This window comes from Rhinichthys klamathensis, unplaced genomic scaffold (assembly GCF_029890125.1).
Source record: "Rhinichthys klamathensis goyatoka isolate OS25496 unplaced genomic scaffold, OSU_Roscu_1.1 h1tg000311l_1, whole genome shotgun sequence".
Lineage (NCBI taxonomy): Eukaryota > Metazoa > Chordata > Actinopteri > Cypriniformes > Leuciscidae > Rhinichthys > Rhinichthys klamathensis.
In genome coordinates this window covers 1618592-1639704 of record NW_026606829.1, presented here as the reverse complement: position 1 = coordinate 1639704, position 21113 = coordinate 1618592, and the positions used below count along the sequence as shown (strand labels likewise).

General features: G+C 39.8%; 2 protein-coding genes across 4 annotated transcripts in view; one reads left to right on the top strand and one right to left on the bottom strand.

The window, feature by feature from the left end:
* Positions 1–319: 319 nt before the first annotated feature.
* prpf8 (pre-mRNA processing factor 8) lies at positions 320–13867 on the bottom strand. Of its 2 annotated transcripts, none has more exons than XM_056271222.1 (42): positions 13711–13867; positions 12961–13092; positions 12397–12565; positions 12157–12321; positions 11487–11705; positions 11199–11411; positions 10995–11120; positions 10806–10911; positions 10531–10721; positions 10139–10258; positions 9740–10049; positions 9528–9662; positions 9300–9429; positions 9005–9201; positions 8712–8918; positions 8446–8609; positions 8227–8353; positions 7929–8121; positions 7243–7430; positions 6873–7111; positions 6615–6761; positions 6316–6526; positions 6118–6234; positions 5757–6004; positions 5460–5639; positions 5244–5379; positions 4970–5139; positions 4680–4809; positions 4418–4564; positions 4070–4230; positions 3739–3930; positions 3378–3615; positions 3150–3278; positions 2917–3030; positions 2632–2805; positions 2332–2525; positions 2000–2239; positions 1772–1913; positions 1524–1664; positions 1277–1416; positions 971–1173; positions 320–861 (listed from the first exon to the last, which is right to left on the bottom strand). In XM_056271222.1, exons 2-42 carry the CDS (start codon positions 13079–13081, stop codon positions 707–709), a joined length of 7029 nt encoding a protein of 2342 aa, XP_056127197.1. In that variant the 5' UTR covers positions 13082–13092; positions 13711–13867; the 3' UTR covers positions 320–706. The 2 variants fall into 2 exon arrangements, with proteins under 2 accessions (XP_056127197.1, XP_056127199.1); XM_056271224.1 differs by having other exon boundaries at positions 12961–13089; positions 13711–13839.
* A 2438-nt stretch (positions 13868–16305) lies between these two features.
* Positions 16306–21113, top strand: part of myo1cb (myosin Ic, paralog b) — a 47715-nt gene continuing 42907 nt past the window's right edge. Inside the window, exons 1-2 of one of the 2 annotated variants that reach the window (XM_056271066.1) lie at positions 16306–16410; positions 16503–16681. In XM_056271066.1, the coding sequence (XP_056127041.1) occupies positions 16589–16681 (93 nt within the window). In that variant the 5' untranslated portion in view covers positions 16306–16410; positions 16503–16588. Of the gene's footprint in view, positions 16411–16502; positions 16682–19981; positions 20332–21113 lie in introns of those variants that run through there. The other variant, XM_056271068.1, reaches the window with a different exon arrangement.

The window sequence follows — 21113 nt, the reverse complement described above, 5'->3', positions numbered from 1 at the left end:
GTTTATCACCAGAATCAACCGTTTTTGTTGACACTCTCGGGTGCTTCATTAAGAATAAACACAAGTTACAAATGTACTGACATTGTATTGACTTCATCCAATCGGATACCACTCTTTTTAGGAATAAATGTTAAAACAACTTGCCATTTCATATGTTCAGGGCTGAGCTGCTCAGTGAACTGTAACATGAATGCAGATTGGTTTGCTCTGAAGGCATACAGTGACCTTGCTCTAGATAAAGCAGCTACTGTTCCTTCAGTGGACACAGATGATTTTATTCCACAAAACCAACAGAAATGACAATGAGATAAAGCTCAAATTCTTATAAAAGTGGTAATCTTTATTTAAACCCAAACTACAGTGCACATGACAGATGCACAGCATAGCTACAGGGTACAGACAAAATATGCCAGATTTATAAAAACACAACATACTACAAATGATTACGAAAAACAACAGATATTTTTAGATGGCAATTCATTCATCTCACATCTACAGACAGAAAGCACAAAATATGCTCTTCCGCAATGTGCATAATCAACTCAATGCCAGACAATTATGATGAAGCAAAAAACATGACATGGTCTGAGTTTCGAAGCATTTACATTACTGCAAACAATAAAGAGTAAGTCTTTGTGACAAAACAGTACAAAAGTATTTGCTGGGTGCTTTTACTTTATATAGTTTCCATAAGCTGTTTGTACTATTATGCATACATGTCCTCACGGTCAGCATTGTAGAGTTCACCTTCCTGCAAAGAAGCGAAGTTGAGGAAGTGAGATGGTCTGTGAACTTCATGGTAGAACTCTTTTGGGTTGGCCAACTGTAGGTCATACTTCATGTTAGGGTCATGGCGAACACCTAGAATGAAGGGGGTAAAGGATAGAAATGCACAGTGTCACATCTGCACGGATTTCTTTAAAAGGTTTAAATCACTTAAATTATATTATTAATTTAAAGCTATGCTCACCCATGAAGTTGTAGTTCCAGGAAACCTGGCCAGGCACCATGAAGAAGCCAAGGAAACGGTCAGACAAGAGCATCTGTACTCTTTCGTAGTGAGAAGGCAAGTAACCTTTGGGGTTATTACCCTTATCTGTGTTTTGCCTACCCCACTCATACCCACTAGGAGTCAGCTTGTATGCCGTCAGCGTGCAGGAACCAGGGGTGAAACTAGATAAGCAAAACCAAATGTTAAACCCACAAAAGCAGTGTCAAATATTATAACCAGATAATCATTACACAGCCACAGTGCATTAGTATGCTAAATATGTACCTGCAAGTAATAATGATAGTCTTCTCGCCATCCCAGGATGGGTTGTCAGCCATGACCTTTGCATGAGTGGTGACATCCTGAGGAGAAAGCTGGGGCGATTCATTGGGCTGTGTATGGATCCATCCAAGAGGTTCCATTTCCTATGAACGATAAAGACGGCATTCAAACGGTTTGATACAAGCTAGGGAGAACATAGATGGCTGATAACACCAAACTACAGACATATGCATGCGTGTAAAACACTGACCTTCAAGTACTCATGTTGTGGCAGCTGGTTGGGCAGGTGAACCGTCTGATGCGTACCCCACTGTGGCACCATCACAATGCAGCGGATCTCTTTTACCTGAGGGTTATCTGGAGGGCTGGTTCCATAGAGATAACCTGCAATCTATAGGCATAAAAAAAAAATAGACAAAAAGGTTTAGGATACTTCTAAATGAACCAAAGGAAGAGGATCTATACGATAAATCATGTTAAGACGACATTTCATCTTACCTGAGCACGCAGATCTGAGATACAGATGAACTTCTTCAGAACGTTCTTGGGCAGGATGTAAGTGTACCCAGTCTCTTTGATGTCATCCGATGATACGTAGATGTGGTTAGTACGTAAGTGCAAGTTTGCAGCAGAGATCGCCCTGTGAGATCGGGAAAACAGTTCAACTCAATCTAGCTGTGTTTTAACAACTAAAAAGACAAGACAGACATGGAGAACTTTACACACCTAACTCTCCATTCAGTTTTGGAAGAGAAGGTCTGCGTCTCGTAGTTGCTGGTGGTGGAGGTGATAATCTCATCCCCGTGTTTGTTTACAGTGCGAGTCTGTGTGGCCGTTAGTTGAGACTGCTCCTTGGTCTGCTTCTCGATCTCAGCAATCTGTTGTCTCTGCTGGGATGGAGCCGAGATCTCCATACCCAGGATGATGTCCCTGATTTCAGACTGGGTCAAAGATGCCACATTCACACTGTGAAGGAGGAGGGAAAACAGTTAAAATGTGAGAAGGAAATATTTTTTCAGTATGCACTCAGAAGCCAGCATTTGTTCCATAGCACTCACTTGTTCTTCTTGCCATAGTCAGCCAGGATGAGATCTTTGAGCTGCACCTCCACTTTGATCCACTCCTCATCAGTCAGAGTGGGCCAGATGTGGTGGGGCTCGGTGATGGTGGTCTTGTCAGGCTTCAGGATAACTTTAGCACGGTCATTATTGACATGAAGTGCTCTCAGGATTAAGATCAAACGAGAGAAAGCCTAGGCAACAAAAATGTACAATGGTTAAAGACCTTATATTGAGCAGTGTAACCCTCAGAAGCAACAAATGATTAGGTCAAAATTAAAGTATAAGTGCTGGATTTACAGTGTAAGAGGAGATGGTCTTCAGCCAGTCATCGTACAGATTGAACAGGACCATCTGAGGCTCTGTGGCCTTCAGAATGAGGTCTCCAAACTTCTCCACTTTCAGACATGCCTGGAATGGCAGCTGGAGTTCAGAGCCCTTGATTACAATGTTGGGGAAGTCCAGCAAGTGCACCTGAGAAAAACAGACAGCTGTTAATCTACAAGTTAACATATACAGATGTTAAATCAATTTCCAGAGCATTAACTCAATTTGCCTTTTACAGTTTTAATGGGTGTTTCTAACCTCAAGAGGATCCAACATGCCCTTCCTGGTCACAATAATCTGTTTGGGCTGCTCTTCAACAGGCAGCGATCGGATCAGGGCAGCCACTTCTTCAGCAGTTTTCCACTTAGCCAGCTATAAAAACAGAAAAAGTGCAACTAAGCAAAACCTAAAAACAATTGAGAGACTGCTTTGAGCAGAACACTGACTAATGACAAAAAAATAACTGCACGGAGACAAAACACAAGACTGACCTGTCCGAGACGCTTTTGTCCTGCCCATACAGAGGTGTGAATGATCTTCAGGAAAAGCTGTCCAGTTCTGGGGTTGAAGATGAAAATTGCCCCATTGATTGGTTTGGTTGTCAAGTTACCTTCAAAAGTCTAAAACATGGAAAAAATGTAAACAAATTAGACATTTTAGCACACAACCCAAGATGACGACAATATGAACACCATAAGTGACATCTACATGACACTTGCCTTGTGGATGGTGACTCTGTACACATTGGTGTCATCCACAAACCAGATGATCTGGTTAGAGAAGAGCTCTCCATAGTTCTGGGAAGATAGGTAAGGCTCAGTGGGCTCTGAAGAGTAGAGTTGGAGACCCTTGCGGATTCGCTCTCTCAGCACATACAAAGCAGGGTTGGCCTTCATTATCTTTGCCATGGCCTGCTGGATCAGGGGCTTGGCTCCAGGGAACCAGTTTCCATAAGCACTGCAGAGAGAGAGAACAAATCAAATACTTTAACAGCTGCTCTGTTGCTGTTTTTGGGATATGTAACCAAAGTTGTACTTAACTATGTGACATAAAATCACCTGCACATGACAAAATACTGACCTGTGAAGGTTGTAAGCCAGATCAATGGCAATCAGGACTCCAGTGGGTGATGGGTAAATACTCATGTTGTCAGTGGTGTAGTCCAAGAACTTGGCCCTGGCATATCGCTCAATGTCATGGGAGTCGTAGTCACCCCATCTGAGCTGAATGTCAATCCAGTACTTCTGTGTGGTGGTGCTGTCCATAACATCCCTATAGAAAGAAAGGCAAGAAAATATGATTAAGACATTTTCTATATGTTTATACTTGCAAGGACTACTTGTGACACTAATATTCATGCTTCCTCTTGATATCTTAGAACTCAACATATCTATTATGCTCAGTCACATACTTGGAGTCTGCTAGAAGCGAGGGACGCGAGACATTCCACTTGTAGGATGCAAACAACAGAATGTCAGCACAGGAGGAATTCATCTTGTAAGACTTCCTGGGATGGATTGTCTCTTTCTGGACAGTCTCGATCTCCAAAGCATCCAGCTCTTGGTCAAACACCTACAAAAACCCAACAGAAGCTTACTGATGGCACTCTTCAGCACAACTCTAAATAAGTAAATTGTTAGTAAGTTCAGTCTAAAGTGTAAAACCTGTCCTACTTACACTGTAATGTAGGTTCTCATTAAATAAGCATGTATTATATTAATTGTATAATATCCTGACCTAAGGAAGCACATCTCTTTACCTGACAGAGATCCATGACGACGCTCTCATGAATCTTCTGCCACAAGTGAGCTCTGAAGATCTGGATCAGAGAGATCTTGAGCGTCGGGATTTTACCATGCATGAAGATTCCAGTGAGGTCCAACTGCACCTGGAAACCCACATATACCTACAAGAACATCAAGATAATGAGTGAGTCTCAATAAAAAGGGGGTGAAAAAATAAGCTTTGAACGCTTTTTTCCCCACCCCATTTCTAAATGCAGTTGCTTCTCATAGACTTACATTGGCTCTGTTGATTGTAGGAGACCACCACAAGGTGAATCGTCGGTTAGGAATCTGGTTCAGACCAGATCTCTGAGCATTGGTGAGTTTCTTCCATTTCATGGACTCTTCGAAACCACTAGCCTTCTCCCTATAGAAGATCAAAATGTTAAATAAATTATCTTAAAAACATTTTTTGCCAAAATTAACTAAATTGAAAGTTTCTGCTGAATTCACTGCGTTTATCAAAAAAAAAAAAAAAGGATATTAGGGTCTCAAACTTACTGGATCTCAACATAAAAAGATCTTACCAGAAGAGACCCTCCCAGGTGGGGAAGTAGGTTCCCTTGAACAGAGTATGCTCAAGAATGCCTTCCACCCCTCCAAGTGCCTGGATCATGTCTGTACGGTAGTTGTTCAAATTCCACAATTTTCCATCATGTCTTTGGTGAGTCCACCAGAATGGATTTTGCTTCAGAACCTGAAAACACATTCAAAAATCTTTAAAACACCACGAAAATAAATCTGACTGGTGTGTGGCACTGCTGTTAACGTGCAATGTTTCCCAGATAGAAAGACTTTTACCTGGTACTGTTTGAAGTCTGTTCTGACTCTCCAGCCCTTGTCATAAGCCAGTGTGTGTCTGTCCTTCTGGAAGAGGGTGTTGATACGTGGAATACCCCTGTCCCAGGAGTCCTCCAGATCTTCCAGTGTCAAACGTCTGAGGAGTATCAAATTCATATTAATAAGCTTGAATTCATCAACATCATCAAGATTTGGCTTTGGTTAAGAGGACAGTACCTGTTCTGAGCAATGGCCTCCTGACGCTTGAGGGCGTATTCGGCCCAAACTCTCTGAGAGTCAATGAACTCACTCTCCCATGGCTGGATGTAACGGTACAGATTAGGAATCAACTGATCCTCCTCGTGACTCATTCCAGAGCGGAAATGAGTGATTCCCACATCAGTCTGTTTGGACCACCTGAGCAAAAAGTAGAGCTATCATCAATAGCCTGAATCTGTGGTTGCATATTAATTTAATTAAAGTTGTAACAGATCAAGGAAACCGCAACAAAAACAAAGTTTTAGGACAACTTACCGAAGGTCAGACTGTGGGATTAGTACGTGTCCCATGGAAAGCATTCCCAGTCCACCCAACTCCTTAGGGGTGTAAAACACCACAGGAGGGAAACGGCTGGGCATTTTGGAGTTCAAACCAATCTTGATACGGGTTTGGATCTTATTCTCACACTTCACCAGCAGGTCCAGAAGCTCTTGAGTGTTGACCACAGCTTCACGGAAGTACGTCATCAGACCAATCAGAGCTGTGTTCCACTTATTCACAATCTGAGAAGAGCAACATTATGTGCAAAATGGGAAATACAAGTATGTCAAATTAGTTCCCCGATACCTATAATACCTATTGTGGATGTTTTGCTGTTAAGGTTCAAGGCTCATACCTTAGTGAAGGTGGTGGAGCCAGAAGCCATAAGAATTTGTCGCACTCTGTTGTGGAACCTCTGCATGGACTCGTCATCTACACGCAGGAAACACTGTGCTGTCCTTTCCTTTGTAACCTAAAAACCAACATACAATTATCCACCACCCTTTCTGATGTGCCAACAGTTATTTTACAGATTGTTTGTAATTCTACTTACCTCGTTCTGCAAATTCCAAACACCATCTTTGTGCGTAAACTCCTCATAACTAGTGCGGCACTTCGGGAGGATGCGACACTCAAAGCCACACATATTGAAAAGCAGGTTGGGGTTGTCCTTGCTGTACACAGACACAAAGCTGTTCTCCCACTGAACTGTGGTCACAGAACGAGGGAGGCGATTCTTGATGTCCCAGAACACAGCACGCCCCCTGTGCGATTATAAGGAAATCAATTATACCACATGCATTTGTCTAATTTATTAAGGTGTTCAGAAGGAGCAAAGTCTAGAGCGCTTACAAGTTCACATCATGTTTCATCAGTCTCATCCTAGCATCACGGGGCCAGCATTTCTTATTGTTGTAGCCCACAATGTTCTCATTGTTGGGATCTGGGTGCTCGGTCAGGTATCTCTGGATCAGATCTCTCGCCTCATCAGCAGAGAACCTACACACAGCAAAACCAGAATATCATAACATTTATAAAACAGCAACTTTAGAAAGAAAAAAACTAATCTCAACTGCACAACAGGAGACTTCCTTCATCTGCACTACTAACCTGAAGAAGATGTGAATGCGGTCTATGTATCTGCAGTAAAGACGGATGGGATGGGCACTCTCAGTGGCCGTGTCCTGGAAGCTGAGGAAGTCATTGGGCATCTGAGGAGGCCCAGCCATCTCACTTGCTCTGTGCAGACCCAGCACCAGCAGGTCCATCACCAACCCATAGTACTGCACGATGAAAGAGGCAAACTGCAGGCCACGGATAATACCATACGAGTTTGTGTGGTTCATGTCCTGCAAAGAGAAAATACAGATATCTAAAATCAACCCAAGCAGTGAAAGGAAATTTCTAATATGAACTTCTCAAATGCATTAAGAGGGAAATATGAATTTTATCAATGGAATGTATTGTGCAATAAACGAACCTTATAGTTAATGACAACATTGTTTTTGGCCGTCATGTAATCGGCAATGTTGTGATCCACAATGAGACGCAGAAGCCTGTTCAACAATGTCAAGTCAATCTTCTCGTACATCTTCTCGTAGCGAGACTCCAGCATGACGTTACATTCACCCTCTGCTGTCTCCCACACATCCTGCAGGTTGTTGATTCCTAGTAGACATAATTAGAAATGTTAATGAAATTGAAAATGAAATTTTATTTAACATTATCCTTTAATCATTTATCCAGTGTACAAGATCTCTAGAATAACATTACAATAGTTTGATGTCTTAAGATAACCAGTCACAATTAGAGGTTGATGGTATTTGCCAGTGTTTTAATTATTGGCTTTAGCAGATGAGTTTCTGCATGCCCGATACATGAATGGAACTTTTAGCAATGGGACTTTCAGCTTGACAACACCAGCACCGAGATTAACGAGAGTGGAGATTAACAATTATTTAAATTATTAGATATAAAATGTTAAACAAAGAAAGTAAACCGTATATAAAAAAGTTTAGCGTTCCATTGTTAGTAATATAAAAGAAAACACTAAGTTTTTCATATACTGTCAACATTTCAGCTTTATATCGGCCACACTGCTTTCTGAGATATTGGCATCGCCCATCAAAATATCCATACTGGTCGACCAGAGTAAATTGATCTCACCTTGGCACCATTTGTACACTAGCAGTGGAGGTGGCTCTGTGTCCGCTGGCTTGATCCAGGGTGGGAAAAGCCTGCGCTTGTCTGCCTCATACCACAGGTACTGATCCAGGTACGCGTCAGTGATCTTTTCCAGAGGTTCAACATCGTAAACCGGCACCAGATGACTGTAAAGGTCCATGAACTCAATGCCCACCTAGAGAGAAAAAGAACCACTTCAGATGCAATCTAGGACCAGTAATGGGCTTAGAGGACGCTTGTGGTTACATGAAGTGCATTTAAATGTTGCATGTGTGCAAACCTCTTTGAAGGCTCTCTGAGTGAGGAGGTGACGTTTGATTCTGGACAGAGCCTCATGAGGGTTGTCATAGGCCTGCTCAATCAGACCCAACTCCTCACGCTGTGACTGGTTCAGCCTCGACTTCACACTAATTAAAAGGAACAAAGCAAAGTCAGAAAAGATGCAATCTACACAAAACCAGCACATCCACCCAGGTTGCTGTTATGGGACTGGCCTGACCTGTAAGCCTCCTTGAGTCTCTCCAAAGCCAGGATGAGCAGCTTAGTGTCATGTTTGTAGGAGAGAGGAGGGAAGGGGATCGGAGAGAACCGACGACTCTCCAGCCAGTGCACTGTGGTGGTGTAGATGGCCACGGCCTCTTCAGCAGTGATGTAAGGCCCATCCTATAAGATAAAATATTAAATCACTCATCAATGTGTTCTTTCACGGTAATAGCATCCTGTTCAAAGTCTTCCAGGACATTTTATGTTACCCAAGAAATGTACCTTCAGGTAATTGTGCTGTCTCTCTTGCTCTGCCTTTAGGTAGAGTCGAGTGAGACGTCCCAGGTTCTTCTTGCACACAGTCTTATCCACAGTAGCTCCTCTTCTGATTCTCTCACGGTTGTAGTGGGCCGTGTTGGTCCACCAGTCAGCTTTGGCCTTCACGTAGCGGAGAATCATGTTCTCGATGGGGGTTGGAAGCCCAGGAACCTGAAAAAAAGAATAATGATCACTTAAATGGTAAACTCTGAAATTGAATAACATTAAGAGGCAACAACAAATGACCAAAAATGTACCTTCCAAGGGATGTTGGCCTTCCAGCACCTCCATGACTCGCTGAGATGCTGCAAGATGGTTCTAGCCTTGTTCTGCTTGATACCTTCAGGCATCATATCTAGGATGTCATGCATCACAGCAGCTCTCAGCTCAAGATCAAAGTGAGATTCCACACGCTGTTTGGTCACAGTCTTGGCAACACCCTTAGAGTGTCGACCTAAATGGCATTACACAATATATTAGTACTTGGTAACTTGTAATATTTGACTACATCTTTCTACATGCTTTTTACATACAAATAAAAGCTAATTTTACCCTCAAACTGCCTGGCCAGAAGATTGCCAAGCCACCGTTCCAGAAGAGGGGTGATGCCTCTCATAAAGAACAACCAGACTCTCCAGCCTGGAGCCCAGAACCCACAGCCAGGACCTTTTCCAACTGGGCCCTAAAAAACATGTCACTTTAGATGCAAGGCATACCACCAATCCAAACTTTGATTCAATCAACAAAATTATGTATTTATTTGCATTGAGTGTTACTCACTGTGTTGAAGCGGTAGTAGATGAGATGCTTCAGGTCTTTGCACATTCTAATCTGCCTCATGAGCTTGTACTTGTAGCGGTACATGCCAGTCAACTGACCGACATGGGCAAAGATGTACTGCAGTCCATCTGACAACTACAGGATAGACAGAAGACTTTAGTAATGAAAAATGAGACATTGGTACGGATTAGCTACACAGAAACCACTCATACCTGGAATGCATCAACGTTTCCAAGCCTGTACTGCACATGACTGTCCACCACAAGCTTGCTCAAACGCAGAACCTCACGGCACAAGTGGAACGCGTTTCCAAATCTGGACTTCTTACGTTCCTTTGTTGTGAGGGTTTTCACAGGCTTCAAGTTGAAGTTGTAGTCCAAGTGCAAGTAATTGAGGTTCTTTCTGTGAATCAGCAGGTTCAGCATGTTGTAGCCCTGCCGGCACACCTGGAGACCGACTTCTACCCAGTCCAGCTTTGTGGACTGGAAGAATTTGGTGGCCTTGAAAGAACGGAACAGGTATCTAAAATAGATAGGAGAAAAGGTAAGGAAAATCATCATTAAATGCATAAACACTTTTCCATGGAACAAGCTCTGGAATAGCAACCTCACCTCTTTTTCTGTGCCTTAGGTGGTCTGTGTTTTAGAGCGTTTAGCACGTAGTACTTCAGGAGCTTCTGGTAAGACACACGCACCTTCACAGGTTGACCTGCAGGACAGTGCTCACGATACCTGAAGGTGTTTGGAGAAACAAGAGCCTATTCAGAAATTATAGCCATCTTGTATGGTCTCAATACTCAAACCCTACATGGAATAGGGGCCAGTCACACAGAACACATTTTTGCGTTTAATAACACGAGACACAGGGCAGTGAAAAAACAATTGATGCATTTGCACAATAGGCTGAAAAATAAATGGAAAAGCAGCAAAGTGGAATGCAAAAATGTGTTCTGTGTGAAAACCCCCTTACAGTGTGCAAATGCAGTATACTGTATTATACAAACCAGTTTTTAATGAGAGGCACATCAATAGCCCGTCTGGTTCTTCCCGAGCGGAGATTGAATGGACGAGGTGCCCACAACAGTGCAATTCCATTAGCTGTGTTGTCAGTGTAGAGGGGCGTCTCCTTCAGGAATGGCTCTACATACTCAGGAAGTTCAAACTCCTCATCATCATCTGGCAGTGGCTCTTGGCTCTATGGAGAAAATACTTGCAATTAGTGTGGGAAGAACCCCAGAAACTTACATCCACAGTTTAATTAAACGGTTTAATTTCTGACCTTAACAGAGTGCCTATGAGAGATGGGGTTGATCAGAGGGTCAAAGTAGAAGGCAGGCAGATCAGGATCCTCAGTCTTGATGAACACCACGTTTGGTGTGTGGTACCTACATGGACCAACAGATATCATTGGTTCAGCACAAGAATTTGTATAGAACAATAAAATCATAGGTATGATAATGTTTCATACCAGGTGAGGTGCACATGATGTGGCAGGTTATTGTACAAGTAAGGGAATGCAATTTTGTATTCGGTCCTGATTGGCTGCCTGATGATGATCTTGTTGATGTCATTGAACTCATTCCAGTCTTCATCCCTGCAACCATAACAAGTTAGACTTCTGGAGAAAATAAAACATAATAATCAATAATGCTACAGGATGGACAGTACGTACTGGAGGTTAATGTCTCTGACAAGCGGCTCAAACTTGGGCCCCCCTGGAATGGCCATGTTCAAAGCTTTGGAGGTGAAGAAAGCCTTCAAGTCAAACAAGTAGAAGTAGTTTCCATCCACCAAGTCTGTCAGCAGCTGATTAGCCAATCGATACAGAGTGGACATCATTGGTAAAGTGAACTGCCAGCGTCTGTATGTGGTCCCATTCACATATCTGTGAAGGGAAAAGATAAATCATGAGCAAAAGAAACAAGCTAACCATATTTTTACAACCGTCACTAACACTCACTTTGTGGTATCTTTCAGAGGTTGATGCTCATACAACCAGTCTACAACAGAAGAATCCTCCTCATTGTCCAGCTCCATCTGGATTGCCTCCAGAGGCTCAACATCCAGGATGTTGTCTGCATAATCTAATGGAGGCTCTTCATCATCAAATGGGGGGAAACGCATGCGCTTGAAGTGCCGTCTGTCTCTCTTCTCACGACGCATCATGATCCACATTGTCCTGGTGAAAAAAAAGAAGATTTTTTTTTAAGGGCTGCATGATAATTATAAATAAAACTGAAATTGCAGTATGAAGAAAAGCTTGAGGGGCTCTAAGCAGTTTTCTGCTTAAATAAAAGCTTGATGGTTTATTGTTTGAAAATTAAGAAATGGAAATAGCCATACATATTAGTAATGTATTTTTTCAGTTGTACTGTGGAAAAAAATATATTTTACTTAAATACCCTTTTTATTTGACAGTTAAATATACCAACAAAAAAAAATTCATATAAATAATAAACTAATATTCAATTAAATAATCAATTATTACTACTATAATTATTAGTGAAGTCTTAAAAACAAGTACAACAACCCTTTCATTTTATCTGAAAAATATTTTTTTCCCACAGATCGTGCAGCCCTAAGTTTCAATCTCTGCTCTGAAAGTGTTGTGTTCGTATGCTGTCACCTACCCCCACTGAGCAATGTACACCGGCTCAATAACCCATGGGATTTCGTTTACAAAGGAAATGGCGCCTGTAATGTGGTAGAGCACAGGAACATCTCTGATCTGCTCCCAGGGCATGGGCATGTTCTCCAGCAGTTTGAGTACTGCATGGGGCATATATTTCAGTGCCCTACAAACAGAAAGCAACAATGTTACTAATGAACATACATAGCTTTCTACGTAATAATGTTTGTAATGTGCTTACCCAAGGTAGACCCTCTTGTCGTGACGAAATTTCCTGTTCGTCATATCACCATGATCCCTGATGATTTTTCGCACATGCTCAGGTGGCATGTCCTCTTTCTGAGCATCCACAAAGCCAAATTTTCTTTTCTCCGAGTAGCGTTTGGCCTGAAGCTGCTGCCATTTCCGAGCTGCAACAAGCAAAAGAGAAAAATGTCACTAAACATTTCGAGTTGGTATATATCTTAAGCTACATCTACACAAATCTGGATCCATTTGAAAATGTATGTCCTCTATGTTTTGACCTTCCATCCACACTGACAGAGCTTTCTGAAGGATTATTATATGGATGCATTATTAAGTAATGAGATATTGTGCTAATAAAAAACAATTGTGCCAGAAAAATAGCCTGAGCACTTTATTATATCTAGTCTCTCGGTATCATCTCAGGGAGCTTTTATTTGTGTTTTATGCATGCGCAGTATGATGATTTCAGTATTTTCCAACGTTTCAGTGTGGACATGAAACTTTTAAAAAACGCTAGTCTGGACAGGGAGTTAAAAATGAACAAATGATGTGAACTCACCTTTCTCTTGCAGTTTCTCCTCAGTCATGTAATCTGGTATTGGAGCAACAGCAGGAGGAGGTGGAGGAACACCTGGAGGCATTGTTCCAGGAACACCTCTGTAGGGGAAAGCAGCTGCCATGGCAGCGTCTACTGGAAGGAAAACAGTAATGCACAAAATATACGAGGTCAGACTTCAAACCATGCGTACAGAAACACGTTAAAGATGATCGCAATACAACACGGCACTACGAAAAGAACCACAACAGCGTAGCTGACTCTCCAGTAGAAAAAAGAAGTGAAATCAAAGAAAAGGCAAATTTGTCGGTTAGAAAAGAAAACTTAAGTTTAAAATGCAAAAGTTCAGCCAACCACTTTTAAACAAAATACCTAAACCACATCAGAGAACTTAGCCGACTAACTTGACTATGGCGCCTGAATTGTTTTCCTATCGTAAAACGTTAGAAACGTGCAAGCCTATGTTTAACTTACTGATTAAATACAACCGACATATAACGTTACACTTTTCAGGTTAGACATTTTGCAGCTCAAATAAAAATATTTATGATTCTTCTTAGGTATGGATGCGCAATACTATTCGTGTCGTCGCCTCAATAAAGCAGGAGTTAGCATGTTAGCTTAGCTTACCGTAGATTATTCAAACAAACTGTTTCCGCAAACAAGCATTGCCAGAGATAAAGTCATACTTTTTAAAATAAAAAACAATTAAATAAAAAGCCGCGTGCGCTAGTGTAAATCAAAATAGCTTACTGTTAAAAGCAGTTTCTCGCCAATGAATGTAGTTGTGTGCTTAGTTTGTGCTCAGCAGAATGGCGTACCATGCACGTTGTGCGTATGGTCTTTCGATTCACGAATGCGTTTTACGTATCTGAAAGATCCTACCTCAACGGAAATGGTGTATTTGCGAAACCAAACGTAAGAAAATGCGTAGGGCCCAGCTTCCGGATATGACACCGGATATGAAAAGTGCTCTTTTTGTCCTTTTCATGTTCCCTGTTATTTTTAGTTCATTCATACTATATAGTTGTAAACTGGTAAGATTGTTTGAATGAAATGCATTATTATAAGAAAATTATACCGAATTTTCTATTGAAATAATATTAATGTATTATATATATAACGTATATAACCACTAAATTGGCAGGAAATATTATGTTATGTATTACAGTCACTGATCTATATAGAATGACTATGTCATTATATAGATCAGTGATTACAGTGTTTCTACACTTTAAGACTATTTCCACAAAATATTTCCTTTCAATTTATTTTTTTCCTTTTTAGCATTTTACAGTTTGTACCACATATGAAAATATGGCCACTCTCCAGCAGCATTTTAAATTTATATATCCCTAAGGACACCAAAAAGTACTAAAGGCTTAAACTTAAATTAATTTACTCTGACTGAAGTGGGTAAACAGGCTAAACATTTTCATTTACAGGCCCACAAATGCAGACATAATGAATGCATTTGAAGATTAAATTCAAAACATTTCTAATTGTAAGGAAAAATATGGAATAATTTTGTGAAGTACTCTTTGCGTCATACATGCATTATACATTATTTTGGTGCTGGAAACGCAGCAAAACGCGCCAGCAGGTGGTGCTGATGCATAGGCTAATGTTGACATCAACAACCAACCATAGCAACCAACCACTCAATCAGACTTCATTAGAAGGGATAGGTCACCCAAAAATGAAACTTCTGTCGTCATTTACATCATTTACTTTGTTCCAAACCTGTATGAATTTCTTTCTTCTGCTGAGCACAAAAGATGATATTTAGAAGAATGTCGGTAACTAAACAGTTGATGGAGCCCCATTGACTTCCATATATATATATATATATATAGATATAATTTTTATTTTTATTTTTACCATTCTATGGAAGTCAATGGGGTCCCATCAACTGTTTGGTTACTGATATCATCTTTTGTGCTCAGCAGAATAAAGAAATGCATACAGGTTTGGAACAACTTGAGGGCGAGTAAATGATGACAGAATTCTCATTTTTGGGTGAACTATCCCTTTAAACTTTATCATGTAATCCCTGCTGCTTGCAAATAAATTAATACCTTTTTAATAATTAATAGTACAGGCCCAAAATAGACAAATGTTCAGATTTGCATGCAATTTGGGAAATACCATGGCCACATTTTAAGGGAACGGGAAAATGTAAATGAGATAAAACGAAATACGTTTTATCTATTCGTTTTATTGGTCAGATTTAAGAAAACTAAAACATTTGAGAGGAATACTGCAGTAAACGTTGCTAAAGAATAGTTGTAGGACAGAGGAAATAGGATGCCACTGAAATATGTGATGTTTCCTTTTTCCTCTAGTCGTTGCCGGTTATATTCAAGAGTGCTATTCTAAATGGCCTGTTACATAACTATGGCAGGACTCTTTACCATGTCAAAACACCCATAGTTATCTTTGCCCTGCCCTTCACCCATTCTGCTACCACACCTCAAATGAGTCCACGATGTCCCTCTTTTACAAACAGGATCATTACTCCAGCGTTTACAGTCTCATAGTCTAAACCATCTGCAGTTGATCTGTGTTTGATTGTGATCTTTCATTCTGTCTGTCATTTCTCGTTGCTCTTATGCTGACCATCTGTTGTTTTTAGTGATCACAGCATGCTATATGGAGGCAAGACAACTAAAGTCATTAAACTGTTAACAGATCAAAAAAACTTCAGAAGTCAGTTTTATGAAACTCACTAAATGCTATGCTGACAGAGATCCATGTATTTATCCAAATTTAGATCGTATTGTACATGGGATGCCAAGGCCACGCTTTCCTGTTGATGCCCAGAAATCATGAATGTCTCAACTAATGTCACAGGTCAGAGGATGTGTGTCTCTGTCATTTCCCCTCCAACAAGCTATTATTTTACAGACAACATTGACACGTTTTTGGGGAATTTTATTCCGATGTTAAGGCCTTCATGTGTTAATTTAAAAACAGATTAAAAGGAACTTAAAAATAACTTCCCAGCAAAAAGAAAGTTCCCCTAACGTTAGCATATTGTTCCCACTATTATTGTTATAAACATTTTATTAAGGGGTGAACATTCCCAGAACGTTCTGTTAGTTAATCCATTATCCATATCCATAAAGAAAGCATGTAAGATATTGTCAAGCCATGTTACATTCAACCCCCAATACCCTCCTCCATTCCCCTCAAAAGAGATATTTCCTTTAACTTGTCATCATCAAAAATCTGCTTGAAGTGTGTGCAGGGGAAATGGAGTAGGCTCCTCCGGTGTTTACCCCGGGAATGTCGAGGACAGGATGCTGAAGCCTAGAGGAAGCCCTGACGGCAGCGCTCACAGCAGCTCAGAGTCAGGGAACGTATCATTATAGTGCACATCTGGCTGTGAGACGAGTCCTGGACTCCCCTTACACATCTATAACGACCTGCATTGACTCTGTTTGGGGCCGGGTAAATTCTACATCAGCCTGATTTGCTTCATCTTTCTCTGTTTATATCTCTTTGTTTATGAATTTCGTCCCTCTTTCTTCTGTATCCAACAGAGCAGAAGCACCAGTGAGGGTTGAACCCCTCACAACAGTGGCTGCTAGTGAGGAAGGACACTCATAGAAAGTCAAAGAGACACATCATGATGGAGTTGAAGATCCAGCTGGTACCCACAGGAGAAATCATACTGTCTCCAGGGAAAAATGGAGAGATTTACTGCCAAAGCTGCAATAAGGTGAGTCGCTTTAGATCAAATCCTCTGCTAAATTAATGTGTTAATCTAAGATAAGAACAGACCCTGCAACTGTATCAGAAAAGCATTCAAAACTAATTTGCATAACTAAATAAATACAACTGCACCCAGCAATTTCTTAACAAATTGCTTATTGTGAATAGCTGTCAGGATATTTTGTGCTCAGCAAAGCATGCCATAGATTTGCATGCCCTAAAACCGAGGCTCATTAGAATTTTCCATGCTGTGTAAGCAAGATCTTGATTTTCAGCATATGCTTGTTTATAATAAAAGCAGTTGCAAGTGATTGCAATAAATGCATAGTGTTTAGACTGATAACCCTTTTGAAAAAATACAAAACTACCATTCTGTTTTCTACAATACTCAATACACTGATTATTAACTCATTGAAAGATGCAATACATAGCTGTTTTTTTTTTTTAAATATGGATTGTAGTTAATATTTGGATATCTCTATAGGTTTTTCCACTGATATAATGATTTTGAGGAATAGGTCTGGATTGCTCCATCTAATAATACAGTCCAAGGAATGTGAGGTTTACACTAAAACCTGTCTGTGTGCAATGAAAATGACCATTAACTCTGACAGAAGTTTGAATGTTTCTTATGGATTGCAAAAATGTTCCTAGTCTGGTTGGCATAAAGGAAAGTTGTTGCCTATGAGTGTCGCAATCCTTTAGCTCAAATATGCTTTGTTTTTCTTCCTACTTTGTTTGAAAATCATTCTTTTGACTTGTTTTGTTCTGCTTGAAGAACTTTCTTTATATGGTTCATTTGGTCTAGTGGTAATGCTGGAATCTAGCTGATAAGAATATATTTTGCACATATTTTGTTAAGAAAAAAACTTTTCTAATTTGAGAACCACTTAAAAACTACACAGTTAAGAATTAATTTACTAGCGGTTGGAATGGAATGCTACTTTGGTGAGGAAATGACACTTTCAAATTCCGGAACAGCATACTTTTCCTGACTTTCTGGTAAGGTCATGTCACCCTTGCTGGGTGTGTTTGAGTATGAGTGGGTCTGAGTGGGAAAAAGAGAGGGAGGTACATTAATAATAATAAGAAAAAAACACTGTACTAGGGTGTAACGATACTCTCATGTCACGATTCGATACATATCATGATACTGAACTCAGATACGATATTATTGCGATACTCCAAGACATATGATAAAAGGTTAACAAAAAATGTACTGTTGATTAAAATGGTAAATTTGATATTGTGGGTGTAAATGAATAGGCTTGATCTTGGTGCTGGAAACCCAATGCACAGGACAATAGTGACACCAGAATAAAAATATTGATAATTCTGAAGCTGAAAATACAGAATTATTTTAGACGAATATGCTTGAACTCTGTCACTGACTAGATATATTTAAAATAATGTAGGCCACTTTTTACTGGTAACATCAGACATTTGGCATTATCAGGACCCACAAATATCCCCACATTGCATTATTATGAATTATATTCAACATCATATATAGTAGTTTAATGTAGTACTGACACTAAAACTCTGAAAACTTGAATTTTTTCTGACATGTAATTTTCATTTTGGGTGAACTATCCACAAAACATATTGTTGCAGTTTTGTATTGCGATATATTGTGACACGATATAATGTTACACCCCTACACTGTACTATTATTAAATAACTGATGAAGGAAGGAACAATAAGTGTAATGCCTATTTCCACCTGACTGGTGACACACCCTTTAGTAGCCTGTCTGTCCAACGTTGCCTTGTAAACAGGATACAACCTTTCCTCTCGGTTCAGCTGGTCGGCACAAATGTGCTTAATGTCAGTTCAGGGTTTGGTGGTCTGAAATTTGAAGAGCACAAGGGCAGAATCGATCACTTCACCCTCTGGCTACAGCATGACACTGCACTTGACTTGGATTAGCAGGCGTGAGGTCACCTTGACATGGGGGTTTTTGTTTCAGCAGTGTTTATTGATATGGTGGAATGTTTACGGCTTTCCTTTCACAGGGAATGCGTTACATACTGTGTGTGTGTGTGTGTGTGTGTGTGTGTGTGTGTGTGTGTGTGTGTGTGTGTGTGTGTGTGTGTGTGTGTGTGTGTGTGTGTGTGTGTGTGTGTGTGTGTGTGTGTGTGAGAACTGAAAAAAGAGATGCTAAGAATGAATGGTTGCGATTCTGTCCCTCAAATCACATTAACGCATTTAACTGGCTACTGAATGACATAATACAATTAAGACCAGTGCAATAAAATCTGAGAAAATGGTTGATTTGAGCACAATAATGCCAGAAGCTCTGTAGGAAATGTGATTTTCAGTAGGCCCACATTGCAATGAATGATAGGACATTACTACAATGGGTTTGTCAATTTTTGAAATTATTATAACATTTTTTTGGTATAAATAAATAAATCCAAATACAACATTACAATACAATATTTATCAAAGCTAAAGTTAAAAAGTAACATTTCAACTATTTTATTGTCTTCCGTCATCAAAATTTACTAAGCAAAACTAAAACCTGAAACCATAAAAACCTTTTTTGTTACTTGAAATAAAATAAACATGAAATTGAAAAATGAAATAACACACAATATAGGCATATAAAAAAGTATAAAAAGCTTGATGTACTAAAATAACTCAAACTCATACTAAAATAACAAAGAATAAAAAACAATAAAGACATTTAAAAAACATAACAAAATGACAAAAACATAACAAAATGACTAAGCCTTTAAAATGACTAAAATTGAAATCAAAAATATAAAATATAAACATTAAGTCAGAATATTATAAATAGTATCTTGATATTAAAATAACTGCAATCTAGACTCCAAGGGCCTTCGAGAAAGATTGAATGGGCCTACTACATTCATGGAGGTGCTGCTGTTTCTTCTGTGTTGTCAGTAGAGGGTGATATAACGCTTATAAGTGCTTTCGAGTCACGCATACTTTATCTCAAGCTATCACACCTCAAGATTGATATATTTATTTGTAAAAAAAAAATATAGTTATTTTTGACAGAAATCACACATACAAACGAGTCTATTCGTTCTGAATAAGCACTTATGCTTATTTTTTGAGGAAAGTAAGCAGTAGCCTACTGTTATTTCTGCTTTTACATATTTAAAATCATGCTATAATAATAATAATAAAAACAGGCTAGTCTTAATCGAAATGCCCTATTACTTTTGATTAAAAGTACTGTGATGAAATAAGAGTTAAAGAAATATTTTATTAGTCGTGGGATTGGTCTGGAACTTCCTGGTACAGTGTCTCTCGTGCGTGTGCGCGAGTGAGCGAGAGAAAGAGGAGGGCGGGTGACTGCCGGCTGGTAATATTTCTAACATTTGCTTTCAAACCATTACTGAGTATATGTCCTACCTATAGCATAAACTAGAGCATGGCTATCTGTTTATTTAACACATACATCTCCAGTAGTCATACATCTGGTCAAGTGATCTAAGCGACTTCTGTCACTGAGGTAAATATTCTGGTCGGTGGGATTCACACAAGGGACAAATCCAGATTACAGCTGAAGTTCGTGAACAAGTTTCCCATCACTGCTGAGTTTCTCTTATGCAGTATTACAGTGAGCGACCGGTGCTTTTGGACATTGCGGGGATTTGAATTTGGTGTGCTTTATTAATCAAGGTAAGTGAGTAACGTTTCTTTGCGTGCCATTCATTTTAAAAGCACAATGTCAGTTTACGCTACGTGACGTATTTTGAATTCACACGTGTGTGTATGTGGGTGTCAGTGTGCTGATAATATTTCGTAAAGATTGGATTCTTGCATATTTGGGATGTCCGATTGGTGAACGAGTCGTATAATTCCAATGAATCGTTTGAAACGGTTCGCCAAATCGGACTGAACGATCTTTCGAGAATCAGACTTGACATTGCTGACAAATCAGACTGAATTAGTCAGAGCAGCAGTTCTTATAAGTATCAAAGCCGAGAAGCATTGATAGTAAGAGCATTTTTGAAGAGAGGCAACCGAGGATTAATTGATGGCGAAATACTCGAACTAAATCAGAAATATTTAAGTAAAAATGTGACGCACTCGTTTATTGTAAAAACGCAATAAAAGCGACCACATGACTACACCATAATGTTAAATAACTTTTTTTTTGTAACAAACGGTTCAAAAGAACTGATTCGCGGAAAAGAGTCGGACTCGATGTTTTCGCTTACTAGGCTTGTAAGCTCCCTACTTAGACAGCATTTTATGGCATTATAGGCGCCTGGCAGCTCAACGGGGTTTTATGCACAGCAACTGTCAAGTGTTATGACCACATGGATCTCACCTGTTAATTTACTGCATGTTATCCATGAAATAACTTCCCTGACCTGTTCAGATCTTGATTCAAATGCATGATGGTTATACAAACAATTCCACATCTCCAAAAGCTTTAAAACAATACTATAAGAGTA

Bases quoted from the DNA above. Each gene is read 5' to 3' on its own strand.
- prpf8 (XM_056271222.1), bottom strand. From the start codon at position 13,081: ATGGCAGCTGCTTTCCCCTACAGAGGTGTTCCTGGAACAATGCCTCCA. The intron at 7,431-7,928 runs GTGAGATCAATT...TATGTCTACTAG, and splicing joins AGTGTACAAATGGTGCCAAG to GAATCAACAACCTGCAGGAT. The intron at 6,762-6,872 runs GTTAGTAGTGCA...TGCTGTGTGTAG, and splicing joins CGCATTCACATCTTCTTCAG to GTTCTCTGCTGATGAGGCGA.